Source organism: Saccopteryx bilineata, chromosome 4, assembly GCF_036850765.1.
Source record: "Saccopteryx bilineata isolate mSacBil1 chromosome 4, mSacBil1_pri_phased_curated, whole genome shotgun sequence".
Taxonomy (NCBI): Eukaryota; Metazoa; Chordata; class Mammalia; order Chiroptera; family Emballonuridae; genus Saccopteryx; species Saccopteryx bilineata.
In genome coordinates this window covers 166,926,042-166,952,088 of record NC_089493.1, presented here as the reverse complement: position 1 = coordinate 166,952,088, position 26,047 = coordinate 166,926,042, and the positions used below count along the sequence as shown (strand labels likewise).

General features: G+C 48.3%; 2 protein-coding genes across 30 annotated transcripts in view; one reads left to right on the top strand and one right to left on the bottom strand.

The window, feature by feature from the left end:
• The window catches only part of LOC136335596 (protein diaphanous homolog 1-like), a 40,734-nt gene extending 18,811 nt beyond the window's left edge, over positions 1 to 21,923 (top strand). Inside the window, exons 2-11 of the mRNA XM_066276784.1 lie at positions 2,888 to 2,986; positions 7,592 to 7,686; positions 7,985 to 8,086; positions 8,371 to 8,610; positions 8,739 to 8,868; positions 9,550 to 9,701; positions 10,392 to 10,562; positions 10,688 to 10,823; positions 13,000 to 13,086; positions 19,999 to 21,923. Of these exons, the coding sequence (XP_066132881.1) occupies positions 2,888 to 2,986; positions 7,592 to 7,686; positions 7,985 to 8,086; positions 8,371 to 8,610; positions 8,739 to 8,868; positions 9,550 to 9,701; positions 10,392 to 10,562; positions 10,688 to 10,823; positions 13,000 to 13,086; positions 19,999 to 20,156 (1,370 nt within the window). The 3' untranslated portion in view covers positions 20,157 to 21,923. The remainder of the gene's footprint in view (positions 1 to 2,887; positions 2,987 to 7,591; positions 7,687 to 7,984; positions 8,087 to 8,370; positions 8,611 to 8,738; positions 8,869 to 9,549; positions 9,702 to 10,391; positions 10,563 to 10,687; positions 10,824 to 12,999; positions 13,087 to 19,998) is intronic.
• A 1,986-nt stretch (positions 21,924 to 23,909) lies between these two features.
• Positions 23,910 to 26,047, bottom strand: part of LOC136333521 (protocadherin gamma-C4) — a 172,513-nt gene continuing 170,375 nt past the window's right edge. For all 29 annotated transcript variants that reach the window (XM_066272768.1, XM_066272771.1, XM_066272766.1 and 26 more), the window contains one exon: positions 23,910 to 25,933. In XM_066272768.1, the coding sequence (XP_066128865.1) occupies positions 25,707 to 25,933 (227 nt within the window). In that variant the 3' untranslated portion in view covers positions 23,910 to 25,706. The remainder of the gene's footprint in view (positions 25,934 to 26,047) is intronic.

Here is a 26,047-nt window from a genome sequence, read left to right as displayed (position 1 = left end):
CTCATTGGGAGGAAAGGCTGTCAGGGTACAGAGAGCCAGCTCAGCTGGTTGGAACTGGGAATTTTAAAATGAATTTATTAGCCACAACTTTGACCTAAAAAATGATGTAGGTATGTATATGTCACTGACAGAATTCAGATTTCATACATTAAAAACTTAATTTAAAAAGCTTAATGTCAGGCACTTACGTTATGATTAAGGAAAGCAAATTGTTAGGCAGCTACACTAGAGCCAGTCTTTGTTAATTATTATATTTAGACCATTTATATTAAAGGTAATTTACTGATATGTTAGGGCTTAAGTCAGCCATGGTATTGTTTTCTGTTTGTTTCTTGTGTCTCTTTTTTTCACTTCCCTATGGTTTGAGTATTTTTTTAAGATTCCATTTTTTATTTATTTTTAATGTCTGAGTATATTGCTTTGTACAGTTTGCTTAGGTAAATTACTCCAGGTATTACATTACAGATACATAACTTACCCTAGTCTAAGGATTTCAATGGTTTACCAATTCAAGTGAAGTATAGAAACTTTATATCCATTTGGGTCCCTTTTACCTCCCATTTTTAAATATATAATACTTTTACTCTTCTCCTTCCCTACTAAGTTTTTGTGATACAGTCTAGATGTTTTAAGTCTGTTTTTATCTGAATTCCCATAATTTTTTTTTTATAATTTTTTTTCCACTCTGATTTTATCTCCATCTGTTCCCACACCAGGTATGCTGTTATCTCAGGCCTTTGCTGTGTTTTTCTTTCTCTCTGAATCACCCCTCCCCCCACCCAGGTGTTCATGGGATTTGATCTCTCACCTTCTAAAAGGTCTTTACTCAAATGTCACATTCTCACTGTGATTTTTCCTGAATACCCCGCTATAGTTGTAATTCATCTTCCTATCAAATACCTCTGTTCTCTTACCTACTTGATTTTCTTTTAATAGTACTTATGCCCACCTAATATACTGTTTTATCTGTTAACTGGTTTATTGTCTATTTCTCTTTATTGGAATACTAGTTCCATGAAGGCAGGAATTTTTCTCAATTTTGTACACTCTTTTGTTCCCATTACCCAGAACAGAGCCTGGCACATATCAGTGCCTGTTTCATCAATAAATATTTCTTTAAATAACTAATATTTATATATTTAGCATTTTCTTTCTTCAAGGTAAGACTATCATCAGGCCAGCGGATGCTTTCAGACTTGTTTGTTTGTTCGGTTTGTTTGTAGTTTTGTGTACCTTTTGTCATATAACTTTCTTTTTGGTTTGTCTTTTTCTTATTTATTTGTACCAAGTACTCAAGTAATACTTTTCGTGTGATTTAACATTTAAACAGTCTAAATGGGTTTGTGTTGGAAAGATCCCTTCCACTCTTATGCTCAGGCGCTCATACCTCTGCTCAGGAGCACCAGGCTCTGTCAGTTTCTTGGAACTCCTTGCAGACATTCCCATATGGCTTTCTAAATAGTTGGTACCAAATGACACTGTAAGACAGAATACTATTTCACAATTAATGCCTGTCCAGAACACCTCCTATTTCCCTTTCTACCTACAGCCCAGCCCTCCTCATTAGCCAGATGAACCATTTCTAGCAAATGTTACTGTGTGCTAGCTGCTGAGGGAGTGATGGGGAACTATTTTGTTCATGCTCTTGAAGGTCAGAGTCTAGGTAGGATGGGAAAGTACCACACTTATAAAGTGACACAGGTTTTAAAAGACCAAGATGATACATATAAAATGTCATTTAACATTGAATAATGAATTGTGAAATGAGGTATAGATAACAAATACCATGAAAATTAGTTCAGCAAAGCAGAGTAAGTACATTTATCAGGGAATGCTTCACAGAAAAGGAAGGGTATGCTGGGTTTGGGTGGTCTGAGAGGAGTGTAGGCGTGTATTGTACCTTCTCTGTATGTCTACACTGTGAGAGTTAACAGTAAGATCTAACTAGGAAGGTATGTTTATGCCATGAGATTTGCAAAGAGGATTAACAAAGTCTTTATCTAGTTGAGGAGAGACTATATATACTTATAAAAAAGTTTGCTGTAGCCTGACCTCTGGTGGCGCAGTGGATAAAGCATTGACCTGGAAATGCTGAGGTCGCTGGTTCGAAACCCTGGGCTTGCCTGATCAAGACACATATGGGAGTTGATGCTTCCAGCTCCTCCCCCCTTCTCTCTCTCTGTCTCTCTCCTCTCTCTCTCTCTCTCTCTCTCTCTCCCCCCCCGTCTCCTCTCTAAAATGAATAAATTAAAAAAATTAAAAGTTTGCTGTAAATAAGTATGAAAATCCATAGAGACTCAGAGAGCTCACTGGCATTTGTGAAAATAAAGAAAAATTTTAAAAGGAACTCATGTTTAAGATGGAGCTTGAAAGATAAATAAGACTTTTAATAGGCACAAAAAAATAACACAGTGGAGACACTAATAGAGGGGCTGGCAAACTATAGTTCTTCAGGCTGACCACCTGTTTTTGTGAATAAAGTTTTATTGAACACAGTCATGTCGTGTATGTATTGTCTGTGAGTGCTTCCATGAAGACCATATGGTCTGCAAAGCCTAAAATATTTACCAACTGGTCCTTTACAGAAAGTTTGCTGCTCCCTGCAAGCAGGTAAGATGTAGGTGGGAAAGCATTATTGGTAACTATTAAAGAAATGAAAATTGGATTTATTTTTATAGTTGGAGGGGGAAGTCAGTAATAGAAGGGTGGGTATTTTTTTTTTTTGAAGGGTGGGTATTTAAGAGGAGGTTTGCTTTGAAGAGATTTAATAGGGAGATTATTATTAATCGAGAGGAAGCGGGGGGCCTTTCCAGGATGGGACAGTAGGTCACTAAGGTGCAAGTGTGGTTTGTCCTTAATCATACTTTTTTAATATTTCTCTTTCTAGCCAAGAAGGATCAGGAAGGTGGAGAAGAAAAGAAATCTGTGCAAAAGAAAAAAGTAAAAGAATTAAAGGTGTTGGATTCAAAGACAGCCCAGAATCTCTGTGAGTAACTCTGTGATCTGAACTACTTGAAATGTGAAGGATTTCTTCTAAGAGCTCAATTCTGGTGGCTCTGGAGTCTCTTGATATGAAATTTCCATTTGTTGAGTTCCTGCTATATGCCAGGCATTGCGTAGTGAATTGTCTCTCTCGTTTAATCCCTTCCATAGCACGACAAGATTGTTAAGTACATAGCTTTATGGCAAGGAAATAGAGGCTAAGACTTGTAGGAATTTACCTGGCTGCGTAGCTAGTAAGAAGCAGGTCTGGGATTTGATCCTCAGATTTTCTTATTTCTAAGCCCTCACTGTTTCCACTGCATCCGCAGACAGTCTATCAAAATGGGCTAGCTATTGTATATCTCCTTCTTTCTTACTTTAAGTATTTCCTTTTAAGTGCAGGTGCTGGCTTAACTTCAATTAAATCTAAAATAACTTTGTGGTTTAGGATAAATAATGTAAATCCCGGACTTCTCAGAGTAGGAGCAGTAACTTCAAACAGTTTTGTTCTGAACCTGCTGTTTTTTATGTTTTTTTTTGTTTTTTTAAAGGGACAGAGAGAGTCAGAGAGAGGGATAGACGGGGACAGACAGACAGGAATGGAGAGATGAGAAGCATCAATCATCAGTTTTTCATTGCGACACCTTAGTTGTTGATTGATTGCTTTCTCGTATGTGCCTTGACCGTGGGCCTTCAGCAGACCAAGTAACCCCTTGCTCGAGCCAGCGACCTTGGGTCCAAGCTAGTGAGCTTTGCTCAAACCAGATGAGTCCACACTCAAGCTAACCACCTCGGGGTCTCAAACCTGGGTCCTCCTCATCCCAATCTGATGTTCTATCCACTGTGCCACCGCCTGGTCAGGCCTGAACTTGCTGTTTAAATTCATAACTGATTGGTGGCAGAATTTCAGATCGGAAACTCCTTGGTAAAGTTAATATAGTTAGTATTTATTTGATAATCAGAATATAGGATCGTTTCAACTGTTGACCTCCCTAAGAATATAGATTGAAATATTCACTTGGCCAGCTTGGAGGGTCTGCCATGTGGCGGGCTCTGTTAGGCACATACGAGGCAAGTGTCCCAGAGATAAAAGGGTATATAGTCAATAAAACCTGTTCAGTCTTGCGATGTAACTGTTGTCCCCATTTTTCCAAACGAAAAAACTAAAGTTCAGCCATTATGACTTGGTCAAGGTCACACAAGTGATGAGTACACACCAGTAGGTAAAGTCAGTGGTACAATGAGAACAATAAGCCTTTACGTGTTTCTTGGCTATATAGTCTTACATCATAGTGAACAAATATTACTGAGTAGTATCTGTGGGGAAGTGCTTTTATGGAGACTGAAGTAATGTGAGATAATTCGTCTTCTCATGGTTTATCTCTGGGACCATAAAATATGAATAATTGTTATTTTAGAAAAATGATACAAGATGGTGGGATAGTGCAGTTTTGTTTTCAATTAAGTGATATCTATGGAAAACAATTACAGAATTCAGAAAGAGAATTGAAATTAGTTTAGGGTAGGATGGTCAAGATGTAATTTAGTGACTCAAATTATTAAATACCTCCCTATGTGCTGGGGGTACAAAGCTGAGTGCGACATAGTCCCTGTCCTCCTGAACCGTACGTAGGTCAGGCGGAAGCAGAAGAGCAGATACGGTAATAGCGCCGAGTGGTAAGGGCTGTGCGGCGGGGTATAGGATGCTGATGAGAGCACCAGGAAAGGGGGCGTCTAAATCGAGTTGGGGGGTATTGGAGGGAGTACATCCTCGAGGTCATTCTGAAGGGTGTATTGCCGAAGCTGAGTGAGAGACCCATTGGCAGTGGGTCAGTGATGGGGGAGGGCTGTCTGTGCAGGCAGAGGGCTCGGTGGTGGTGGGGGGATGGCATAGAGGTGCCAGACAACATTGAGCAGCTTGGGAATTGCAAGTTCTTCAGCACAGCTGAGTCAAGGCCACGTGTGGGGGAGTGGAGGCTGAAGAGGCTTTCAGGAGCTGGAGAGAAGCTAGGCCATACCAGTTCTGGTCGGCTTAGGCTAAGGAGTAATATTTTGTCCTGAAAGCTATGGAAGTTACCGAAGGGGTTTTAATCAGGAAAGAGAAGGTGCACCCGATGTGACTTCCGGGAAGGCTCCTATGGTAGTGTTCTGAGGCTGCAGTGTGGGGGCAGGGGAAGGCTGTAGGCAGAGAGACGAGTTATGTTATTGTTTTAAACTGGGCCAGTGGTGATCAGGGCCTAGAAATAAAGTAGTAAAAATGAAAAGGAAGGTAGAAACTAAGAAGATATGATGCATGGAACTTAGTGATTGACTGAGGGGATTAAAGGAGATGTTTCTTAGGTTTCGATCACCCTATAGAGAATGGTATCATTTTCTGAAATGGGAAATTCTGGCAGGAACTGTTTTCCCTGTCCATTGTGGGAGAAGTGGGAAGTGGTGGACATGATGAGAGGTGGCAGGGTGGTGGGTAGAAATGACTGACTTAATTTTAGGGTAGAATCTAAGTGCCTGTGGGACTCTCCTCCAAAGGGATGGGCGTATTAGTCCATGCCCACTGGATATAGAAATCAGGAGGAAGGTCTGGCCGGAGATTGGCATTTAGGAGATAGCATATGAGTTATAATTGCAGCCATGAGTTTGCTTTGAAGGCCATTAATATTTAAGGGACAAATAATAAGAGGGAGAGGCCTCAGAGGAATAGGGCTGGAAGGGAGCAGTGAGAAAAATGGTATAAAGTAGTCCTAAGAAGGGGGAGTAGTCCGGTGTCAGATGAAGATTCTTGTCAGGTGGAGTCAGTACAGGGCAAGTATCTTTTGGATCTGGAATTAGGAAAGTCAGTAGCCAAGGCAAGAATAATTTTAATATAGCATGGGAGTTAAGAACAGCAGCCCTGGAATCCATTTGTATATAAATCCTGGCTTTAGCCCTTACTTGTAGTGGGACATTGGATGCTTAGCTAAACTTCTTGAAGTGTTAGTTTCCCTTTCATTGAAATGGGGCTAAGAATAGAAACTGACAGAGATATTATGAATGGGGTTAAATGAGACCATGTATGCAGATTGTGTTGAAGGTACTGTTTCTCACGTGGAGTGGACATTCAATAAGTGATTGTCATTTTTTAATTGACTTTGTGGGGCAAGAATAAATGAGAGCTATGAGTAAGTAAGAGACAATAGACTTACATTTTAGAATGTTATAAAGTGAAGGAAAGAAGAGAGTTGGTAATTAGAGAGGAATATTGGGTCAGGGAGGGTTTTTTTTTTTTAAGATAGAAGGAACTTGAGTATGTATATATGCTGAAGGAAAAGGTCCTTAGGGCCACCTGTTCCATTGAAACATCAGGAAAGGATGAGTACGTGGATATAATTGCTGATAAACTTACAAAAGTGTTGGCACAAGTTTTCTTCTAGATGATTCCAAGAGAGTCCTTACCCAAACCTTTTCTTGTCCAGCTCCATCTGAGGGTCCCTCCTGCTCGGTCTGTAAGTGACATAGAGAAAGCTGAGCAAGTAATTTCACCAATGGCTTCAATTTTTTTTTTCAATTAAGAGAGTCAAGATCTAAGCAAAAATGCAGAAGTGGTGGGACAGTTTGAAGAATGGGGTCAGATGTCTTTGTCCTGACGCAAAAACAGCCAGGAGAGCATGAACCGGGTCACGGGAAGGGTTACCAGGCAGCGCAAGGCCCCAGCTATCACTGGCGCCATCACAGATTCATAGATTACGATCTGCAGAATTTACTAGCATGCTCGTCAGCCCAGGCGTAAGAGTAGAGAAATCACATGGCTGGATTAACCAGGACTGGAAGGAGAGGGAAGCAAGAGAACAGATGTAGGGGTAATAGAAATGGGAATAGTAGAAGAGAGTGAAGTAATATAATATTGACGTTAAGTAGAGAAGGCAAAGTGGAACTGATACATTCAGAGAGAGAGAGAGAGAGAGCTCTCCCATTTAGAGATTAGTGAGTGAGAGAGCTAGAAGGATAGGAAGTGTTTGTTAGGAAAGGGGATATGGCAGTTAAGAATAAGAGCATTTAGTCCTGGCTGGATGGCTTAGTTGGTTAGAACATCATCCCAGAGCACAGAGGTTGCCGGTTCGGTCAGGGCACATATAGGAACAGATTGATGTTCTTGTCTCCTTCTCTCTCCCTTTCTCCCTTCCTCTCTCTCTAAAAAAAACATTCAATAAAATAAACATTTAAAAGAAAATAAGAATTTCCAAGCAATGGTCCCTTTGAGGATGGAGTCATGAGAGTGGGGGACTAAAATAGAGTGGGGTGAACATCTTTGATGTAGATAGATAGAGCGGATCAAAGACTTCCTGGGAGCAAAGGCAAGGAGTCAGTGTTTGTAGATTGTGGTGCTTGGAACAGTGTGGCTGGTACGTGACATCAATGTAAGGATTAATGAGAACAAAAGTTGGAGGCGGGAACCTTAAACACTGGGCCCAGGAACTCGGGCTTGAACTCTGTAGGCAGTGTGGAGCTGGTGGAGGGCTCTCATACTGACTTTAAAGAGCACTGTTGGGGAGATTGCCCAGCAAAGGCTTGTGGGATGAACTGGAAGGAGGAAGAGACTGAGAGCATGTCTTTTTACCTCACTTTCTGACAGCAATCTTTCTGGGCTCCTTCCGCATGCCCTATCAAGAGATAAAGAATGTCATCCTGGAAGTGAACGAGGCTGTTCTGACTGAGTCTATGATCCAGGTAAGGAACAAGGTAGCCCTGCTGGAGCTGGCTCTTTGCGTCGCTGCTTAGGGGTGAGCGTCCTCCTCTGGCATTGTTGGCGTAGAGTGCTAACTTGGGGTAAGCTTCCCTTTCTGGGGGTCAGCTTGTTTCCAGTCTGTTCTCCAGAGTCCTGCCATCTTGCTAGCTGCCTCTGCCCCGCACCACCCCTATGCCCTTGTTTCCTTCTTAATGGCCCTTGGGCAGATGGGGGCCTGCCAGGAGGCTCAAGTTGTCATCTCATCCCCCTCAGACTGAGACAGTCTCTTCTCTCTTTCAGAACCTCATTAAGCAGATGCCAGAGCCAGAGCAGTTGAAAATGCTTTTGGAACTGAAGGACGAGTACGATGACCTGGCAGAGTCGGAGCAGTTCGGGGTGGTGGTGAGTGAGCCCCTGCACCTCTCCCTTCCTCTTCCTCTCTCCCTCTTCCTCTCCTCCTCCCTCTCCCTCTCCCTCTTTCCCTCTTTCCCTCTTTTTCTCTTTCCCTCTCCCCCTCTCACCTCTCTCCCTTCTCTTCCCTCTCTCCCTCTCCCTCTCCCTCTCTCCCTCTCTTTCCCTCTCCTCTCTACTCTGGAGCTCTGATCCTCCCATAGGTGACTCAAGCCTGTAGCTTCTCCTTACTTTTGGCCTCTGCCAGCTGTGACAGGGCTGCTTGTCTCCCCTAGATGGGCACTGTGCCCCGCCTGCGGCCTCGCCTCAACGCCATCCTCTTCCAGCTGCAGTTCAGTGAGCAGGTGGAGAACATCAAGCCGGAGATCGTTTCTGTGACTGCCGCTTGTGAGGAGGTGCGGAAGAGCGAGAGCTTCTCCAGCCTTCTGGAGATTACTTTGCTTGTCGGCAACTTTATGAATGCTGGGTCCAGGAACGCTGGGGCTTTCGGCTTCAACATCAGCTTCCTCTGTAAGGTGAGCCAGAGGGTTAGAGCAGAACGGTGGGGAAGGCTGCCAGCCTCGGCGAGCGCAGCGTGGCAGGTTGCTGTCAGCCTGCGGTGATCCTGGGCACATCAGGGCTAACCATTGCTCCTCTTCCCAAGCTTCGAGACACCAAGTCCGCAGATCAGAAGATGACATTGTTGCACTTCTTGGCTGAGTTGTGTGAGACTGACTACCCTGATGTCCTCAAGTTTCCAGATGAACTTGCCCATGTGGAGAAAGCCAGCAGAGGTGGGCAGATGGGGGGAAGCTAGAAGGCGCTTCCACAACTCTGTACGTGGGAAGAGGAATAAGAGTCTAGATTTTAGATCCTTTTGAGTCCCAACTGTTTTAAGTGGGAATGAGAGACGGTATAGGCATGACATCTGCACCATAATGGAGAGGATTCAAGCAGAAGAGAGGCTCTACAAATAGAAGTGGGAAACACCAAACACAACTGGGAGAAGGAAGTGTTTTCGTCTAGAGCACTGTTATTTTCATTCAGAACACAGCGACTGGATTAACAAAAACCAGGCCTCACCATCCTGGAATCAGGCAAACAAAAAGCAGCATTCAGTAGAAATGGGAACAGATTTCTTTCCTGCCTCTATATTTTTGTGTATCTCTCTTTCCTCCAAACCCTGTTCTCTACAATAAATGAAACCCAGATCCCAGGGGATTTCATAGATTGTTGTTGAATTAAAGGAAGCCTCCCCGTCCTTTCTGTTCTGTACAGCTTGCAGAGGGAGGCTGGAGGTTCAGTCATACAGTAACCCATGGTTTCACTGGAAAGCGAGAAACAACTAGAGATTACATAAGGGAACTAAAGCCACTACCTGCATGTATGGACTAGAGCTGCGCCGTGAAGGGCGGAAGCTAAAGGTCTTAAGACGAGATTCAGTAAGCTCTTCCTGTCTGTGTTTGTTTCCTTAGTTTCTGCTGAAAACTTGCAAAAGAATCTAGATCAAATGAAGAAACAAATTTCTGATGTGGAACGTGATGTCCAGAATTTCCCAGCTGCCACAGATGAGAAAGACAAGTTTGTTGAAAAAATGACTATATCCTTTCTTGAAAGGAGGGAGTTGGCCCCCTAGGAAGGGATAGATCTTGTGGTGGTGGAAAGGGGCAACGGGATCGATCTGGTGATATACAGTTTTTCCCTTTGAAAAATATTTTTTTCAGTTAAATACATAGTTCTTGAAAGCACTCTCCTTGTTATGGCAGAGAAGGCAAACCATACAGATAAACTAAAAGTGCCCCTTGATCCCTTGCCCTCTGCCTGTCTCTACACACACACACACACACACACACACACTCTCTCTCTCACACACATATATACACACACATACACACTCACACACACACACATATACACACACATACACTCACACGCACACTCACACACACACGTATTCCCTCCTCAAAGGTAACCTGTCACCGAACTTCTTTCTCATTTACACCTCATGAATTTATTTTATATAAAAATTACATTGTATGCATTATATCACTTTTTACCCCAAATCTGTTGTAGCCCTGTTTCCATAGCCGAGTATGCAAAACAGCCTCTTTTTCATCTGCCACCTCCTGTCCCATAGTTGTACCATAGGTGATGGCTTGTCATTCCCCTGTTTTGGATACATGGTTTGCTTCTGGCCTTTGCTTCAAGAAAAGCAGTGCTATCTTGACCCTCCTCCTGCGTGCCGGCCTGCATCTCTGAGTCTCCCCTGGGTGGAGAGGTGGGTCTGTGTCTTGGCATGGGGGTCCTTGACTCGTAGCGGCACAGCTTCGTGAAGGACGCCCAGGAGCAGTATAACAAGCTGCGGATGATGCACTCCAACATGGAGACCCTCTATAAGGAGCTGGGCGAGTACTTCCTCTTTGACCCTAAGAAGGTGGCTGTGGAAGAATTCTTCATGGATCTGCACAATTTTAAGAATATGTTTGTGGTGAGCAAGGAATACCTGCTGACTCGCGAATGTTCTTCACTTTCCGCTGGGTCGATGTTGGGTGGTGGCGGGCGTGCATACGTATGGGTGCGTACATGCCTGGTGTTTGGATGTTCCCTCCACAGCAAGCAGTCAGGGAGAACCAGAAACGGCGGGAGACGGAGGAGAAGATGCGGCGAGCCAAACTAGCCAAGGAGAAGGCGGAGAAGGAGCGTCTGGAGAAACAACAGAAGCGAGAGCAGCTCATAGACATGAACGCAGGTAAGCGGGGGAGGAGGCCCGATGGGTCGAGAGGAACAGTTGGAAGGCTTCTCTGTCTGGAATCTGGAGGCCAGAGAGAAGAGCTCATGTCTGAGCTCAGCGCCTGGCGAGTGATTGCTGGCAGTCCATTCCCTCCAAGCTCCTGATGCTGGACTTCCACCCCAGCTCAGTTACCCAATTCTCCAAGCTCAGAGCCTCTTCTGCTGTGCTGGTCCCTGCACTGTGTGTCATTTCCTCGGTGATTTTAGTATCGCTGTAACACGTATTTTTTCCTTCTGCCTGTCCAGAGTGCCTCTGGCCTATTTTCATATCCTTCACTAAATCCCTTGTTTTTCTCCCCACAATGTTTTCCTGGCCCTGCCTCTGTCATTTGATGGTGGCCTGCCCTCCCTTTCTGCCTCTGTCACTAAGTACTGCGCCCCCAGTATTTCAGCACAATCCGATACACTTTTCAGATGGGAAATGGATTGAACTTCTGGAAAGGGGAGCAAGGGAGCTGGCCACCCTTTCCTTTCTTCAGCAGAATCTATTTTACTACCAGAAGCATGTCTTTGTTGAAACATATGGCCTCAATTACTGGCCCTCTGTTTCCTGTCTCTGCTTCTTTCCTGCTGCCGACTCCCTGCCCCCTCCGGCTGCTCCAGCGGAAATACAGCATACATTGTGCGTGGCCGAGGTGCCACCCTTCGTGAACCTGAGAGGCCAGGAGCCATCTGAGAGAAGGGGTCCCAGGGCTGCAAGCGTGGCGAGAATGAGAGTGCTTTGCCTAGCGTAGAAGCAAGGGCTGCTCTAACATCCTTGCTCCATGGCCTGTTCCTTGGCATCGCCTGTTGTGGTAATATCAGGAACTCAAGCAGCAGGAACAGCCTACGTTTAGTTTTTATACTTTTCTGGGAAGCAAAACCCTAGTAATGCTATTTAAGCCCACAGCAAATATTCTTCACCTTACCCCATCCTCCTCCTGCCCCTAGGGTTTGCCCCAGGTACTACCTAGGATGCAATAGGGAAGAGTCCAGCTGACATGTGGGATGAGGGCTGTACCCAGTCATCAGGTGACACAGTCTACCTTTTTCTGGCCCTGGGGTGCCCAGGGCAAGCAAATGAGGTTGGGATGTAGGTCAGCTGCACTGGTGATGTTTAGCCAGCAGGTGGCGCTCAGAGCAGTGAGCCCAGCCTCTTAGCTAGCAGCCTCCTGGCTCCTTGGGATTTCAGTTTCAGATTTCACCATCCTGAGCTGTTGCCATGGAAACAGAGCTGGCTGGAAGAAGGATTCTACATTAACTCTTTGTATTCTGACCAGGATGCTCCTATTAGATGCCTAACTGGGTTCAGGAAGATGCAGCCACTGGGGGCAGTGAAATATACTCTTGGTCAGTTCTCTCCTTTCCTCAGCTGTGCTCCAAAACTGGAACCGGGCACTGCATGAAAGGTGTATGGAAATTGGAGTGAAACACTAGGATAAAGAGTGATATACCTCCTCATTAATTTCATAATCCCCGACTCTGTCCTTTTATTTTTTTTGTGAAGGAGAGAGAGAGGGACAGATAGGAAGGGAGAGAGATGAGAAGCATCAACTCATAGTTTGCAGCACCTTGATGGTTCATTGATTGCTTCTTCATATGTGCCTTGACCGGGGTCTCCAGCCAAGCCAGTGACCCCTTGCTCAAGCCAGCGACATTGGGCTCAAGCCTGCAACTGTGGGGCATATCTATGCTCCCACGCTCAAGCTGGCGACCCTGCACTCAAGCTGGTGAGCCTGCACTCAGGCCGGCGACCTCGGGGTTTCAAACCTGGGACCTCAGTGTCCAAGCAAATGCTCTTCCATTGCGCCAATGCCTGGTTCAGGCCCAGTCTCTAATCTTATCCTGGTCTTGGAGTTGGGCAGTTCTGCAGTTCTCTGAGCCTGTCTTGATTGGGATGGGAAGGAGAGGGTACTGCAGGAAAAGGTCCCAAGGTTTGCAGTGGTCAGTAGGCAGTGAAACCTTCTGTTTGAACCATTTTCAAACGACACAAGTAAACATGGGCTAAGGCTTAGGGTTGAGCCTTCTGTCTACTCTGGCCCCCAGCCATCGTGGGCAAGGGGAGGCCGAGCAGACGCCATGCATTTTGTGTGGGGCTCAACACATGCACACTGCTCAGGATGAAGAGCTTACATCTCCATCTTTGTTCATTACAGAAGGTGATGAAACAGGTGTGATGGACAGTCTTCTGGAAGCCCTGCAGTCAGGCGCTGCATTCCGACGGAAGAGAGGACCCCGTCAGGGTAAGTAAGCAAAGGGAGCCGTCCTGCAGTGAAGGGAGTTGGACCTCTGTACTCCTGGTCCTGCTTGTCTTGGGCCAAAGAGCAGGTGGCAAAGATCTGAGGGTTTAGAAACTTCCCCCAAGGTAGTCTGCACATCTGGAGTGGACTATGTAGTCTTCTTCCTCCCATGTTACAAAGTACTGACTTGGAGAACTAAGGCTTGAGGGACTGGCGGCAGGTTAGTTACATTTGATTATTCTTGCATTTCTCCCCATCCGTGAAGCAGTAACCTGGAGCAAGCGAACCATGGTGCAGGACACGGGTTTGGGTGGGTGTTCAAGTGTGTGATCCAGATTGACCGCAATACAAAACTACCTTAGATGTAGGGAATACAGAGAAAAAATAAGTCAGGAGTTCTTACTCTCAACAAGCAGAAGAGATAGAGAATAATAGAAAGTATATAATTCTGTAGAGAGAAGGTGAGGCATCATTACCCCAGGAAGAGAGGGGCACCTCGGTGGCAGGGCTGTGCTGTCAGAACTACCTCTTCCTCGGGTGCATTCGCCCACACTGCACATGCCTTTCCCGTTGACATCCCTGCAGTCTCCTCTCCCGACCCTCAGAAGATTTAAGTGGATTATGCTGAGCCAGAGCCTCTAAGAAGAATTATGGGGATCGGAGGATAAAGGATCCCGGCATTAGAGTGAGGAAGGATCAGCGGATAAGTGTCCTGTGAAGGCAGCGTGCAGTGGTCTACAGACTAGTCCAGGAGAAGGTAGAGCCAAGGTGGCCCCTTACGTGTACTGACCTGCACCACTGTGTCAGGGACGTCCCTTTGGGACTAGGAATGATGGCTTCTTTCCTAGGTTGAAGGGTAGGAATTACAGAAAAGGCACCTCTAAGGGTTTCTCCCTCTGAGGGAGTTAGAGCCGTGTTCCCTCTTCCCTGGCTGGAGCCTTTCAGGCCTGCTGACAGGAACTTTGCTTTAAGCTTATTATAAAGGGGGAGTTGTGTGGTTTGCTTTGGTCAGTGCTCAGCTATTAACAGAAGTTGGGCTCGGAGTGCCTGGAAAGGTCATAACCTGGAAACCCCTTTCCTGAGCATCGAGGGTATAAGCAGTGGTAGTCAACCTGGTCCCTGCTGCCCACTAGTGGGCGTTCCAGCTTTCATGGTGGACAGTAGCAGAGCAACCGAAGTATAAATAAAAAGATAGGTTTAACTACAATAAGTTGTTTTATAAAGGTTTATTCTGCCAAACTTAGCGAAAATCCGACATAAAGAACTTGGTAAGTAATTATTATTATTGAATATATGCTTTAACTTGCTGTAACTCTGCTTTATAAATTTTATAAAGTAAAGTTACTTCCCTACTTTATAAATAACCATTACTGTGGAACCAGTGGGCAGTTAGAAAATTCTACTACTAACAGAGATACAAAAGTGGGCGGTAGGTATAAAAAGGTTAACTACCCCTGGTATAGAGCATGTTGGATCCCATAAACTCAGTGTCCTGGCCCAAATGTTGTAGGGTCACTGAGTTTCATCTGTAATGACTAATTGCCCATTTCTAACCATACTGGGAATATCCAGAGGGAAATTCCCTTCTGAGGGCTCCTGTGTGTGACTTCAGAAGCTTCCCTAAACAGGAGGCTCTCTAGTGTGTCTCTCACTCATGTGCTGGTATCCTCTGAATACAGGCTGTCTAGAGGGGAAAAGGGGATAAGACGGGACAGTGTTTAGTCTCATAGGTCAGTGTTTGGGTGGAGAGTGCAGCTGGCAGTATTACTTTTGTGTTTCATCTTTAGAGTTCTTCAACATGGCTTCCCACTCTCCATATAAGGTCATGTGGTCTTACGTTAAGCATTTCTAGCCAAATGAAAGCACATTGCATCTTAGTTTTCCTCTGTCCGCTCAGTTGAGCGCCAACCTGGATCAGACTTGGCGGGGAATTCCCTTGTAAGCCTCTTCCTGTGGAACTATGCTAGAATCCCAGATGCTTCCTGCGCACAGGCAGCCAGGCATCAGTGGCTTCCCTCTGCCGGGGAGACCCATTCACCACTCTTCCCAAGTGGGGAAACCAGGACTCCCAGGCAGAGGAAGCAGGGATTTTGTTGGAACCTAACTTTTCAGCAAAAGGACCTGAATTGGTAAACGATTCTGTTCCCCAATGCAAGAAGGCCTAGGAGGAGGCTTATAATAGGAAATAGTGATGCAAAAAGAAGGCCAAAGTGAGGACTACATACTATTTAAATTGGCTCCATCGTGTAATCCTATCTTTCTGGATTCTGGGTTCACCAAACACACCTGAATATACCTGGGCATACCTCTCAGGGGAGACACTTGCTCTTTAGACCTTGGTGCAGTCACATCAGATATAGCAATGTGGCCTTACAGTGAATATAGACAGAAGGCTAGGCTCACAGGAGAGTGCAAGAGCATAAGACTAGGATCAAGATGCTAGTCTTGGTTACCTTAGACAAGTTTCTGAGACTCATTTATTTTCATGTATAAAATGAGAGTTGGACTAAAATGGCCTCTAGGGTCCTTTCCAGCTTTACTGTTTTGTTTGTGACAGACAGAGACAGATAGAGGGACAGGTAGGGACAGACAGACAGGAAGGGAGAAAGATGAGAAGCATCAATTCTTCATTGCAGCACCTTAGTTGTTCATTGATTGCTTTCTCATTCGTGCCTTGACCGGGGGGCTACAGTAGACCGAATGACCCCTTGCTCAAGCCAACGACCTTGGGACCATGGAGTCATGTCTATGATCCCACGGTCAAGCCAACGACCCCACGCTCAAGCTGGATGAACCACGCTCAAGCCGGTAACCTTGGGGTTTTGAACCTGGGTCTTCTGTGTCCCAGTCCAGTGCTCTATCCACTGCGCCACTGCCTGGTCAGGCTTTACTGTCTTCTACTACAGTGACAATAGGATTAAAAGGATAAGGAAGGCTGAACCCAGAAGGTCCCATTCTCAAACTATAAAGGCTCTGGTGGCTGTGGCTTCCCTCAGTGGCAACTGGACTTCTTGTCTCTGCCTGTCCTTCCTAGTCAATTGCTTTGAGCCAAAAAGCCAGCATTATCAAGCAGATCTGCCTCCAGTCCTCCTCAGTCCCAGAGAGAAGAGGCAGCTACCCCTCCTCAAAGAAAGACACTAGCCTTCTCCCTAGATTTAAAGGAATGTTAAAAAAATATGTATCTCCCATCTCTGGAGACCTGAGGGAGTGACCAGTACACAAAGCCCCATTGAGCAGTTGGAAGAGGCGAGTTACTATCAGGGCTGGCTCATTAGCAGTGACACATAAACTGCTGTGATCTGCAGGGTGTGGGGGAACAATGGTTTGAGTGTCAAGGGGAAGAATCCATGTGATTGTATTACCGCTACTATTTCAGGCTGATGATTGAGTCTGCTTGTGACTTTAATGACTCAATTTTATCTCCATGTCTGAATTGTGCCCTGTTGTGTACAGGACATCTGTTCATTGGGATAAAAGTCAAGGGAAGAGAGAAGTTCTCTCTGTCCTTCCCTCCACTACTCCCCTGCTCCCGAACACTCCACTACTCCCTGAGAGTGAGGAAAAGCTGACGCCCTCCCGTGATTAGCACCTGAACTCCTCATAAGTGAAAGGCAGTAAGACCCAGACAAGTCCTTGGCCAGGTCTGCAGAGCTGGCGAATGGTAGAGCCAGAACTGTGGCCCACTTTTGTGAAACCAAGTCCAGGGCTACTTCCATTAAGCCTGGGTGAGAGGACAGTAGATGACCATGTCCCTGCTGGATAGGCCAGAAATACTTTCCTACCTTCCAGCAAGGAGAGCCCCGGAGGCGATGCAGTTGCATCAGGGAGTTTTCTGGTGACCACCTGCCTGTAGGTTAAGAGTATTTTCTATACCACTACTTATCCTCCCTCCCCTTTTGTAAAAATAGGACAGGAATGATAATTAGGAGACATTAGACAATAATGAGTTCCTTAGGATGGTGATGATCACCCCATCTGGCCTAGTTTCCTCTTCCCCAAGGAAGCTTATTAACAAGAGCACTTCCTCTTTATAGTAGTTCCTAGCCTGAGTTTCATAACTATCTTTTTCCAAACCATTAACCTTTTTCTGATTCATCTTTACTAGTGTTATATGGTTGATTTTGCTGGTATTTTTATTCTAGCCCACCCCAAACTTCAGCTTTTGACTGCTGTCTCAAGATTGTTCCCTTCTCCCCCGTCTTGTATGACTTAATAATGCTCCCTGGTGCCATGTAGTCAAAATGTGTATCTGCTTCTGTGGCTACTTTTCAGTAGTCTTAACAAGTACCTAGGTTGGGGAAAGATGGGGAGAGGCCAGCGTTTCTGGATTGTTCAAGCTTTTCAAGTTTTTCAGCTTAACTATGGCCTTGAAGACCCAGGGGAAGCAGGTTCCTTGGCTATGTTCTGATAAGAACTCTCCTCTCTGATGCTGACCTTGGGCCACACTGTGTCCAGCCCTAGTGTACCTTACTCTTTAGGCTCAAAGGGAAATTTTGGTATTCTCCCCACCTACCATTCACTCCTAATTTTTATGCACTGTGTAATGCACCAGAAGCTTTGACTCTAGAACAGTCTGGAAACATTGCTTGATTAGGTACTACTGGTATCTTAGTTGGAAGAAACCAAAGAGAGAAAGAGGCTTAAGACGTGCCCCACTCAAACTCTGACATCTCCCCTGTTGCTGAGGACAGGTGTCCCTGGAGTCAGAAGTTACCTCAACACATACACTCTCCTCAAGTCCATCTCTTTCTTTCTCTCTCTCTCTGTTTCTCTCTCTCTCTCTCTCTCTCTCACACACACACACACACACACACACACACACACACACACACACACTTGCAGATTTTCTTAACTGCTGGGGACTAAATTCAGTAAATTCAATTAAGTGACATTACTACTTTTCCAGACACAGAAGTAGGGACTAGGAAAGGGAGTCTTTCAGAAAAGAGGAGACTAAGTGGGTCTGAGGCAGAGTTTGCTACAGAGGCTAAGGAGGAGGCAGGAGAGGCGTACACAGGTAGGCGATCCGTGTTGCCTCTGGTCCCCTTCTTCTCCTCCCGTCAGTCGCTGAGGCAACATTTTCTGTTCATAGTCGGAGGAGTGGTTCATGTGAAAGCCTGAGCCTAGGTCACACCTTCCCCCTGTAAACTGGTGGGCCTGTGTCTGTCAGTCAGGCCTTCGCTGTTCTTTCTCCTCTTGTTAGACAATCCCTTGTGCCCCTGGGAGGAGGAAGAGGAAGAGGAGACCTATGAATTGGTAACCTGTGGGCATGCTATGTGCTCCCTGCTGACCTGTAGGTGGCCTTTGCCATGTGAACACAGTGGCACTGGGTCACGCTTCTGCAGAGAAGCTAACGGCCCTGGTGATGATGTGGACCCTCTAACCCTGTTTGGCTTCTGCCCTCCCTAAAGCGTTTTGCTGGTCCCAAGAATGCAAAGGTGTTCTGGGTGCTTTGTTCGCTGGCTCCTCAGGGCCCTTCCTTCCAGCGCTGCCTGCATTAGGAATGAAGGCTGCATTTAGGAGAGTCGGACTTCATCTGCCCTTGCTCCTGCTCCTTTAAGACTTAAACACTGCTTTCTCCACTCAGCTTTCCCATGACCCAGCTAGCTTTTTTTTTTAATTGAGATATAAACCATATGCCTAAAGTCCACTCTTTGAAAGTATACAAGTCAGTGTTTTTAGGATATTCACAAGGTTGTGCAACCATCGCCACTATCTAATTCCAGAACATTTTTGTCACCCCTGAAGAAAACTACATACCCATTACCAGTCACTCCTCATTCTCCCCTCGCCCAGCCCTTGGCAACTGCTAATCTCACTTCTGTCTCAATGTATAATATTTGCCCATTTCAGACATTTTATAGAAATGGAATCACAGCATCTATGGCCTTTTGTGTCTTTCCCCCAGGCAGGCAGCCCTTTGAGTGCGTGTGGTCCCCCCGTACTGCTCCAGGACCTGGGAAGAGGCAGGCGGCACAGTCCCAAGGAACTGCCTTCTGTCGAGGGCACGGGGGCTGCCCTGCTGGGTTCCGTTAATGACTATGAGAGTGTGGGGGACAGCTTTCCGCAGTAGAACAGAAACCCATGGATTGATTGGTTCTTCCTATTTAGGATGACAACTGGAGCTTCACAGTCCCTTCCCACTGGCTGAGGTATCTTCGTAGGGGTCCCTCCTGGCCGTCCTTGACCCTAGCTCTCCCTTCCCTGACTTACCTCATTATCCCAGTGTCGCCCTGCCCCCCCCCCCCCACACACACACACAGACACACCATGTAGGGCCCTTGGCATTTGTATCACAGCAGCTACTCTTGAGGGGGTGGGAGAGGGCTAGGTGTGTTGATACCTGGGGCGAGGGAGGGAGACTTGATGGGACATGTGGGAGTGTGTCATGCATGTGATGTCAGCGCGTGGCTGCTACCCCTCTGCAGGAGTCCCCTGGCAGCCTGCTGAAGGCCAGCCTCAGCTTGGGACAGCCCCCCCCAGGGCTGGCTGCAAGTGCGCTGGGCCTGGGAGCTGCCTGGGAACTGCCAGCAGAACAAGAATAATGCTGTTCACTAAGCTCAAGGCTGTTTAATTCCTGCAACATTACGATGTGGAAGCTGATTTTGAGTTACATGTCTACCACCGGGGCCCTGTTCTGTCCAGCTGCATTCAGACCTTTGTAGTGTTTTACACAGGAAAGCAAGTGCGCGGCTGCTCTCCTGCCTGACCACAATCCTGTATCCTCTGCACCCCGTCCAAGGCTATATTCTGCGTCTTCTCAGATCTCTGCCCCTCCTTCAAAATAAGGGCCTCTGTGAACCGGATGGGGCAGCCACGTTTGCATGGCGTCTGGCTAAGTGTCTGCCCTAGACTTCAGAGGCGGTTAGAGGCTGGGCCTTCTGTGGACGAGATCTCATATGTCTTCTCTTGCAGCCAACAGGAAGGCCGGCTGTGCAGTCACATCTCTGTTGGCCTCGGAGCTGACCAAGGATGATGCCATGACTACTGTTCCTGCCAAGGTGCCCAAGACCAGTGATGGAATCCCCACAATCCTTGAGGAAACCAAGGAGTTGGTTGGCCGAGCAAGCTAATCAGGGTGCTGTGGGCACAGCAGCCCCTCAGTGGAGCCCCAGACTGTCCTGCCCTGCAGCATGTGCCTAAAGGATCATGGAGATATCCCTCGGGGTGGCTGCTCCCATCACCCTGACCCTGTCTTTCTCTCCGGCCTGCTGCTCTCTGTACATCACACATGGCTTCAGCTGCCTGGAGGCCAGAAGGAAGGGGCCATGTGGGGGAGGCCTGAGCCCAACCCAGCCAGCCCTGGCTGTTGTATTACCAAAGCAGCCTCCATGTTTGCTGCCTTAACTCCAAGTGTCTCCTCTCTGTTACTCTGAGGCCTGCCTCAGACAAGGCCCCGCCTGCTCGCTCAGCCCCTGGCTTTCCAGTGGGCTTCCCATAGGTCAATCTTGCTGAGTTTGTGCTTCTCTCTTGTGGTGTCTCTGCCTCTGAGACCAGCATGGGGCTTGTGAACCTTCGGGCAATATCCCGCCTTCCATTGCTGTCACCTCTGCTCTGCTCTCTCTTCTCCTGGCTACTGTTACTTATTACTAGTGCTGTGGCATTGGGAGCTGCTTCCCAGGAAGTGGGGGGCCTATCCCACCCTTACTTCACTTCCTGAGAAAGGCCTCCCACAACGAAAAGGACCTGGACCACTTTTATCTGTTCCACAGTGGCTTAGGCCAGAGGCTTTAGTGGGCAGGCAGGGCACAGAGACATCGTGGGCCTGCTGCCATGCTGTGTGCCCGCCTCCCTGGACCCTCCATACCAGCCCCGGGCTACTGAGCCGTGGTCCCTCCTGTGCCCTCCCCAGAGCTTTGGTGCATCTCCTCTGGAGTATGGGCTGTATTGTGACCATCCCAACACCTCACCCTCTGTCTCCAAGGAAATGGGAGGTGGAGCCTCCAGGCTGAGAAATTGTTTTGCAAATGGATCTATTTTTGTATGAGACTTCTTTTTTTTCTTTAAATAAAAATAACTTCCTTCCCCCTGTCTTCTCCATAATATAAGAGGCTTTGATGGCAGGTTCCAGAGTCCTTGGGATTTCTCCCCCACAGGCCTCAGTCCTGACGAGGTCCCTGGACCTCCACCTCAGCCCTCCAGCCTCCTGGGCCCCCGAGACCAGTGCTGATTCTCTCTCCCAGCATCCAGTTCTGGCACAGAGGGAAACTCTTCTCTGCTTGAGCTGAACCAGGCCCAAGAGTAGTGGGAGCGCTGAGACCACAGAACTTTTATAAAGTTAATATATTTATCAAGCCAAATGTGCAGATGCTAACCGGACACTGGGCAGGTGGGCTTGGGAGTGGCCCCAGGCACCGGAAGCTCCGGCTCTGGTTCAAGGTGACACTGTGCCTCCCTGTGCCCCCTTCATCTTCCCACCCCCAAGGAGGGAGAGAGAACAGCACTGTGAGGGCTTGGCCAGAATTGTTAGCACAAGGGGGCTTAGGGGAGACTACGGGCACTTGCCCCGAGGCCTGGAGGCCAGGAGGCCAGGAGGCCAGGAAGAAGGGTTCTGGTTGCTGGAGCCTCTGTGAAGGCAACAGCAGCTTTTTTGCGCGATTCCGGGAAGACTGGTACAAGGGGCCTGCAGTTCCCTGGGTACCCTCCCTCCCTGCTGACACCTGGGGTTTTACCCCTTTCTTTTTTAATCTACTTTTGCTAAAATGCATTTAATAATAATAAAAACAAGGGATAAAATGCAAACCTGTTTCCCTCGCCTCTTGGGCTTCTGGGGGATGTCATCACTTGCAGTTTGTTGGGTTTGTTTCCCACTGTTAATAAAGCATCGAAACGGTACCGCCTTCCCTCCTGTGTGCATTTCTGAGTGGTTTCTTTTTCCTCTCCCCCTGGTCTGGACATCCACCTCGGCCCCTCCCTCTTGTCCTGCCTCGAATCCCTGGTTGATCCGTCAGAAAGTTCAAGGTGCCCACACGTGCCTGACTTTGTGGTTGAGGCCTAGGGATGATTAACACACGGTGGCCTCTGCCCTGCCGTTTGCCCTCCTTCAGGAGGGGAGCCCCAGTTCAGGCCTCCTGCCCTTCCTCATTGCTGTCTCTTGCCTTGGGTCTCTTTTCTTACATTCAGTTTTAGCTCTCCGTCTCCCCAGGCCCCCAGATGTCAGTTTCTGGCAGCACCTGTGCCTCTTGCTGAGGGAAACATCTGACTCCCATTCCCTGACCCCCTCACCTTTTTGGTGGCCACAGACCACATTCCAGAGGAGAGGGGCTTACACTTGGGTAGAAACCTGAGCCTGCCCAGCAGAGGTCATGCTCCAGATGACTTGCTGCTCAGAGTCATACTTGTTTGAGCACGTTGTGACCTGCACAAAGAAACCTCACAATCTATGAGCAGACCCAGAGTAGGCAGGCTCTGGAACTGGGAATAAAAGCCTGTTAAATGGTCCTGGATCCTAGGCAGCTGCCTCTCCAATATGGCTGGGGATGTGCGGGTGGGCTGCCTACTTCCTCTCTGCCTGCCCCCAAAGGCCACTCGTTTCTAGCTCAGAGCTTTATAGGCACACATAGCATTTAGGGGACCAGCTGCAGCTGCTCACGCAGTGCTCTGCCTGTCTACTGCCGCGCCTAGAATAGAACCCAGGCGCCTGGGTCCGCACCCTCCACAGCCTGGTTCTCAGTAACGAAAGCCCGCTTCCATCTCAGCAACTACGCACACCACCCTGCCTCCCACGCTGGAAAGTCTCCCCCAGATGCTTAGTTGGAAGGCTTCGTTTCCATGACAACAGACGAGCGAGAGGATCCTTGCAGAGGAAGCCTAGAGACAGTCTCCTCTCTGTGATTGGGCATACCCTCGCTGACCCCCTGGATAACCCCGTGGGTCTGCCTTTCTGTCCTGCCCCCTCCCAGTCTTCTCTCCCTCTCTGTGTTTCTTGCGGCTTCACTGGCTGTAGCAACCTCGAAATCCCACTGTGTTTCGAGGAGGCGGGGAGATGGGCCAGCGAACCAGTGAAGGGAAAAGCACGGAGAGAGAGGAAGGAGGGAGGGCGATCTGGGGTGGGCTATCTGACTTCCTGCTTGCCCTTTCAGTCCCCTTGAGCACTTTTACCCACCCCCCGGGCAAGAAAATGATGAGACCGCTAATTGACTTGGCTGCAGAGAGACAAGCGGGTAGGTGAATTCCAAGTGGGGAAACTGAGGCCCAAACTATAGATCCCGCCTTCAGAGAAGAGCCCTCGGCATTCCCTCCCACTCCCGCGGTGTCCCCAAATCCCCGTGGTAGCGGGGGTGGAGTGGGACAGGCAAGGGAGAGTCCCCTCCTCCTCCCGTAAAGCCTGCTAAGGCACTTAGGGATGGTCATTTCAGGGGAGAAGGGGCGGGCACTAAGGAGACATTCCCCGCCCCCTCTCCAACGCAGTTTGCTGGGCGCCAACCCGCGTCCGCCCCCGCGTGCGGGTCTCCTCTTCTGCCTGGAGACTGGCTCTTAGAACCGTAACAGAGACAGCCGCAAGCATCCAACTGCGCACTCGATTGCACACTGACACGCCGCGCTCGGATATCCCCGCCCCCACACAGACCCCAAGCCGATTACAGACACGGTATACAGATCCACCAGCACACTTACAATCAATCGCACACTATTACATATATGCACAACTGTTGCAAGCATAAACAACCACATTTGACAGTCATACACAGACTAAAGGAAATGGCACAAAACCAGGACGCAGACACCATATCGCCTCCTGATCCCACTCTTTCTTCTAGTATGCACCCCTTAGCTCATCACTCCATCCAAACGTGTCAGGAATCTCCATCTCTTACACAGAAACATTCAACCTTTCAGAAGAAACCTTTTTATTATTTTTTCAAAGAAAAAAAGCCATATAAATATTAGAGTATAAAACTTGCGTGAGACACAGGGAAGGGGTAGGGAGCTACGTGACTATGCAAAGAGAGCGCTTATAGGAGTCAGTACCAGGGGAGGGGTCCCGCAGCGCGTGGACACAGCACAAAACACAGCACGGGCCACCGCAGGCAGATTCAAGGACAGACGGCTGCGCGGAGCCCGCTGCCCGCTGCCCACTCGCCATCACGGAAAAGCACACCGCACTACACTATTGGCTATTCTACACCAGCCAAAAGAGGGAAAGAGGGGGCCTCTACACTACTGTAAGGACAAGGTGGGGTTCCCGCGCAGCCCTGCTAAAAGAACGGGACTCCGCGGGGCAGAAGTGGGTGGGCAGAGAAGGTTTATGCACAAGGAGGCACTGGGGACTTTAACCAGACTGGCCACTAGGGGGCGGACTGGAGGCCTGGGCAGTGGGCCTTAACAGAGAAAAAATGGCACCTGGCAAGGTGAAGGACCCAGGCTTGGCGAATGCAGGGTCCCTTGGAGAAGCCTGAGCCCGGGCTGAGACTTCCTATCCATTTGGGCCCTGGCTGTAGCTCCTTGCCTCCCCCACCCAGGTGCCAAGAATGGCCTGGCTGGCCCTCCCTTCCTGCTGGGGGTGGGGGGCACATCGATCCCTCCACTAGCGGCACCTCTGGAGTACCCAGCACCCACAGAGGCCCCTCTCACCTCTCTAGGGGACCTGATCAGATCTTCCTTGGACTGTAATGCCAGCTTAAATCCATTGGTTCTGGTAGCTCAGCCCAAAGCTGGCTGCTTGGGTGGAGCCCTGTATGTGGTAGATGAGGGTCCAGCCTGATGCTTGGTTTTATGGATGGAATCTGGGGGTCTGGCTAGTACCCTGGGGACATACAGAGCCTCCTGCAAGACCCTGTTAACTGATGGGTCAAGATTGTCCACCCCCCGTCTACATGCACACCCTTCCCTTCTTCATCTTACCTCCCCATACTGTCTTGGAACATGCAATGGAGTCTCTTGTTTGGGGCAGGGGCAGTCACAGCATGCAGTGGGAACATCAAACAATGAAAAACAAAACAAAGAACTGGTCCCTAGGGCACTGGGAAGAGGCATGGTAGCAAAATGCCCTCCCTAAATCCAGCAAGCATCAGTACCATGGAAATGGTGACTATGTCTCCCAAAACTTGAGGTTGGTCTCAAGCTCTGGAAGGAGGTGAAGGGACTGGCCCCAAACCATGCTTAGGGCAAGTTTGAGAACTGAAGGAGAGACCAAGAGGTCATGATGCCTTCCCAACTTTTCAGAACTATGAGCCTTTTTAGGTCACCATGTACCTCAACACCCCACCCACCTTACTCAAGAAAGAGGAGCTGTTGAACCGGAGTGGGGTGGGGCGGCGTGGGTAGGAGAGAGGCAGCGGATGACCGGGCCTGATTGAATTTGGAAGATGATGGAGTTCAGCTGTAACTAAAACAGATGTGATAAATGATGTCTACACTAACCCCACTACCCCCATGGGCACAGCAAATGATTGATTGTATGGGGGTTCCCAGGAGAACTCCCTTTGCATATTTAATCTCCTGGGGGCAGAGAGGGGGGTGTTGACTGGGCACTTGTTTCTGTTTCCCAAGGGGAGCATGGCCTGGGCCCCCCACCAGGATCCTGGGGGTGAGCCCTGAAAACGCCGTCCTGGGTCCAGGCAGGGAGAGGCTGGGTTGATTGTGGGGGGAGGTGGCCCTGTGGCTCCGGCCTGGCCTCCACATTACTTCTTTTCCTTCTTGCCCGACTTCTTCTTGTTGCCGTTGCCACCTGCCGGGGCCTTGCCATCCCGTTTGCCAGCTGCGTTGGTCAGTGTGGCGTTGCTGCCAGGGATATAGACATTCTGGCGGTAGTCGGGCACATGCTGCAGGGTGAACTGGGGGCCATAGCGAGCACTCAAGCCCATGGTGCCGGCGCCTCCTCCCAGGGTGGAGCTCCCATCAGCGGCTTCTGCAAAGATAGGAAAGTCAGGGACTAAACTTTGGTCCCCAACAGTCACTCTCTTATAGTTCAAGCAGTTAATGAATGCCTGCAAAGAAGCGGGCCCTGACCACGCTGAGCACT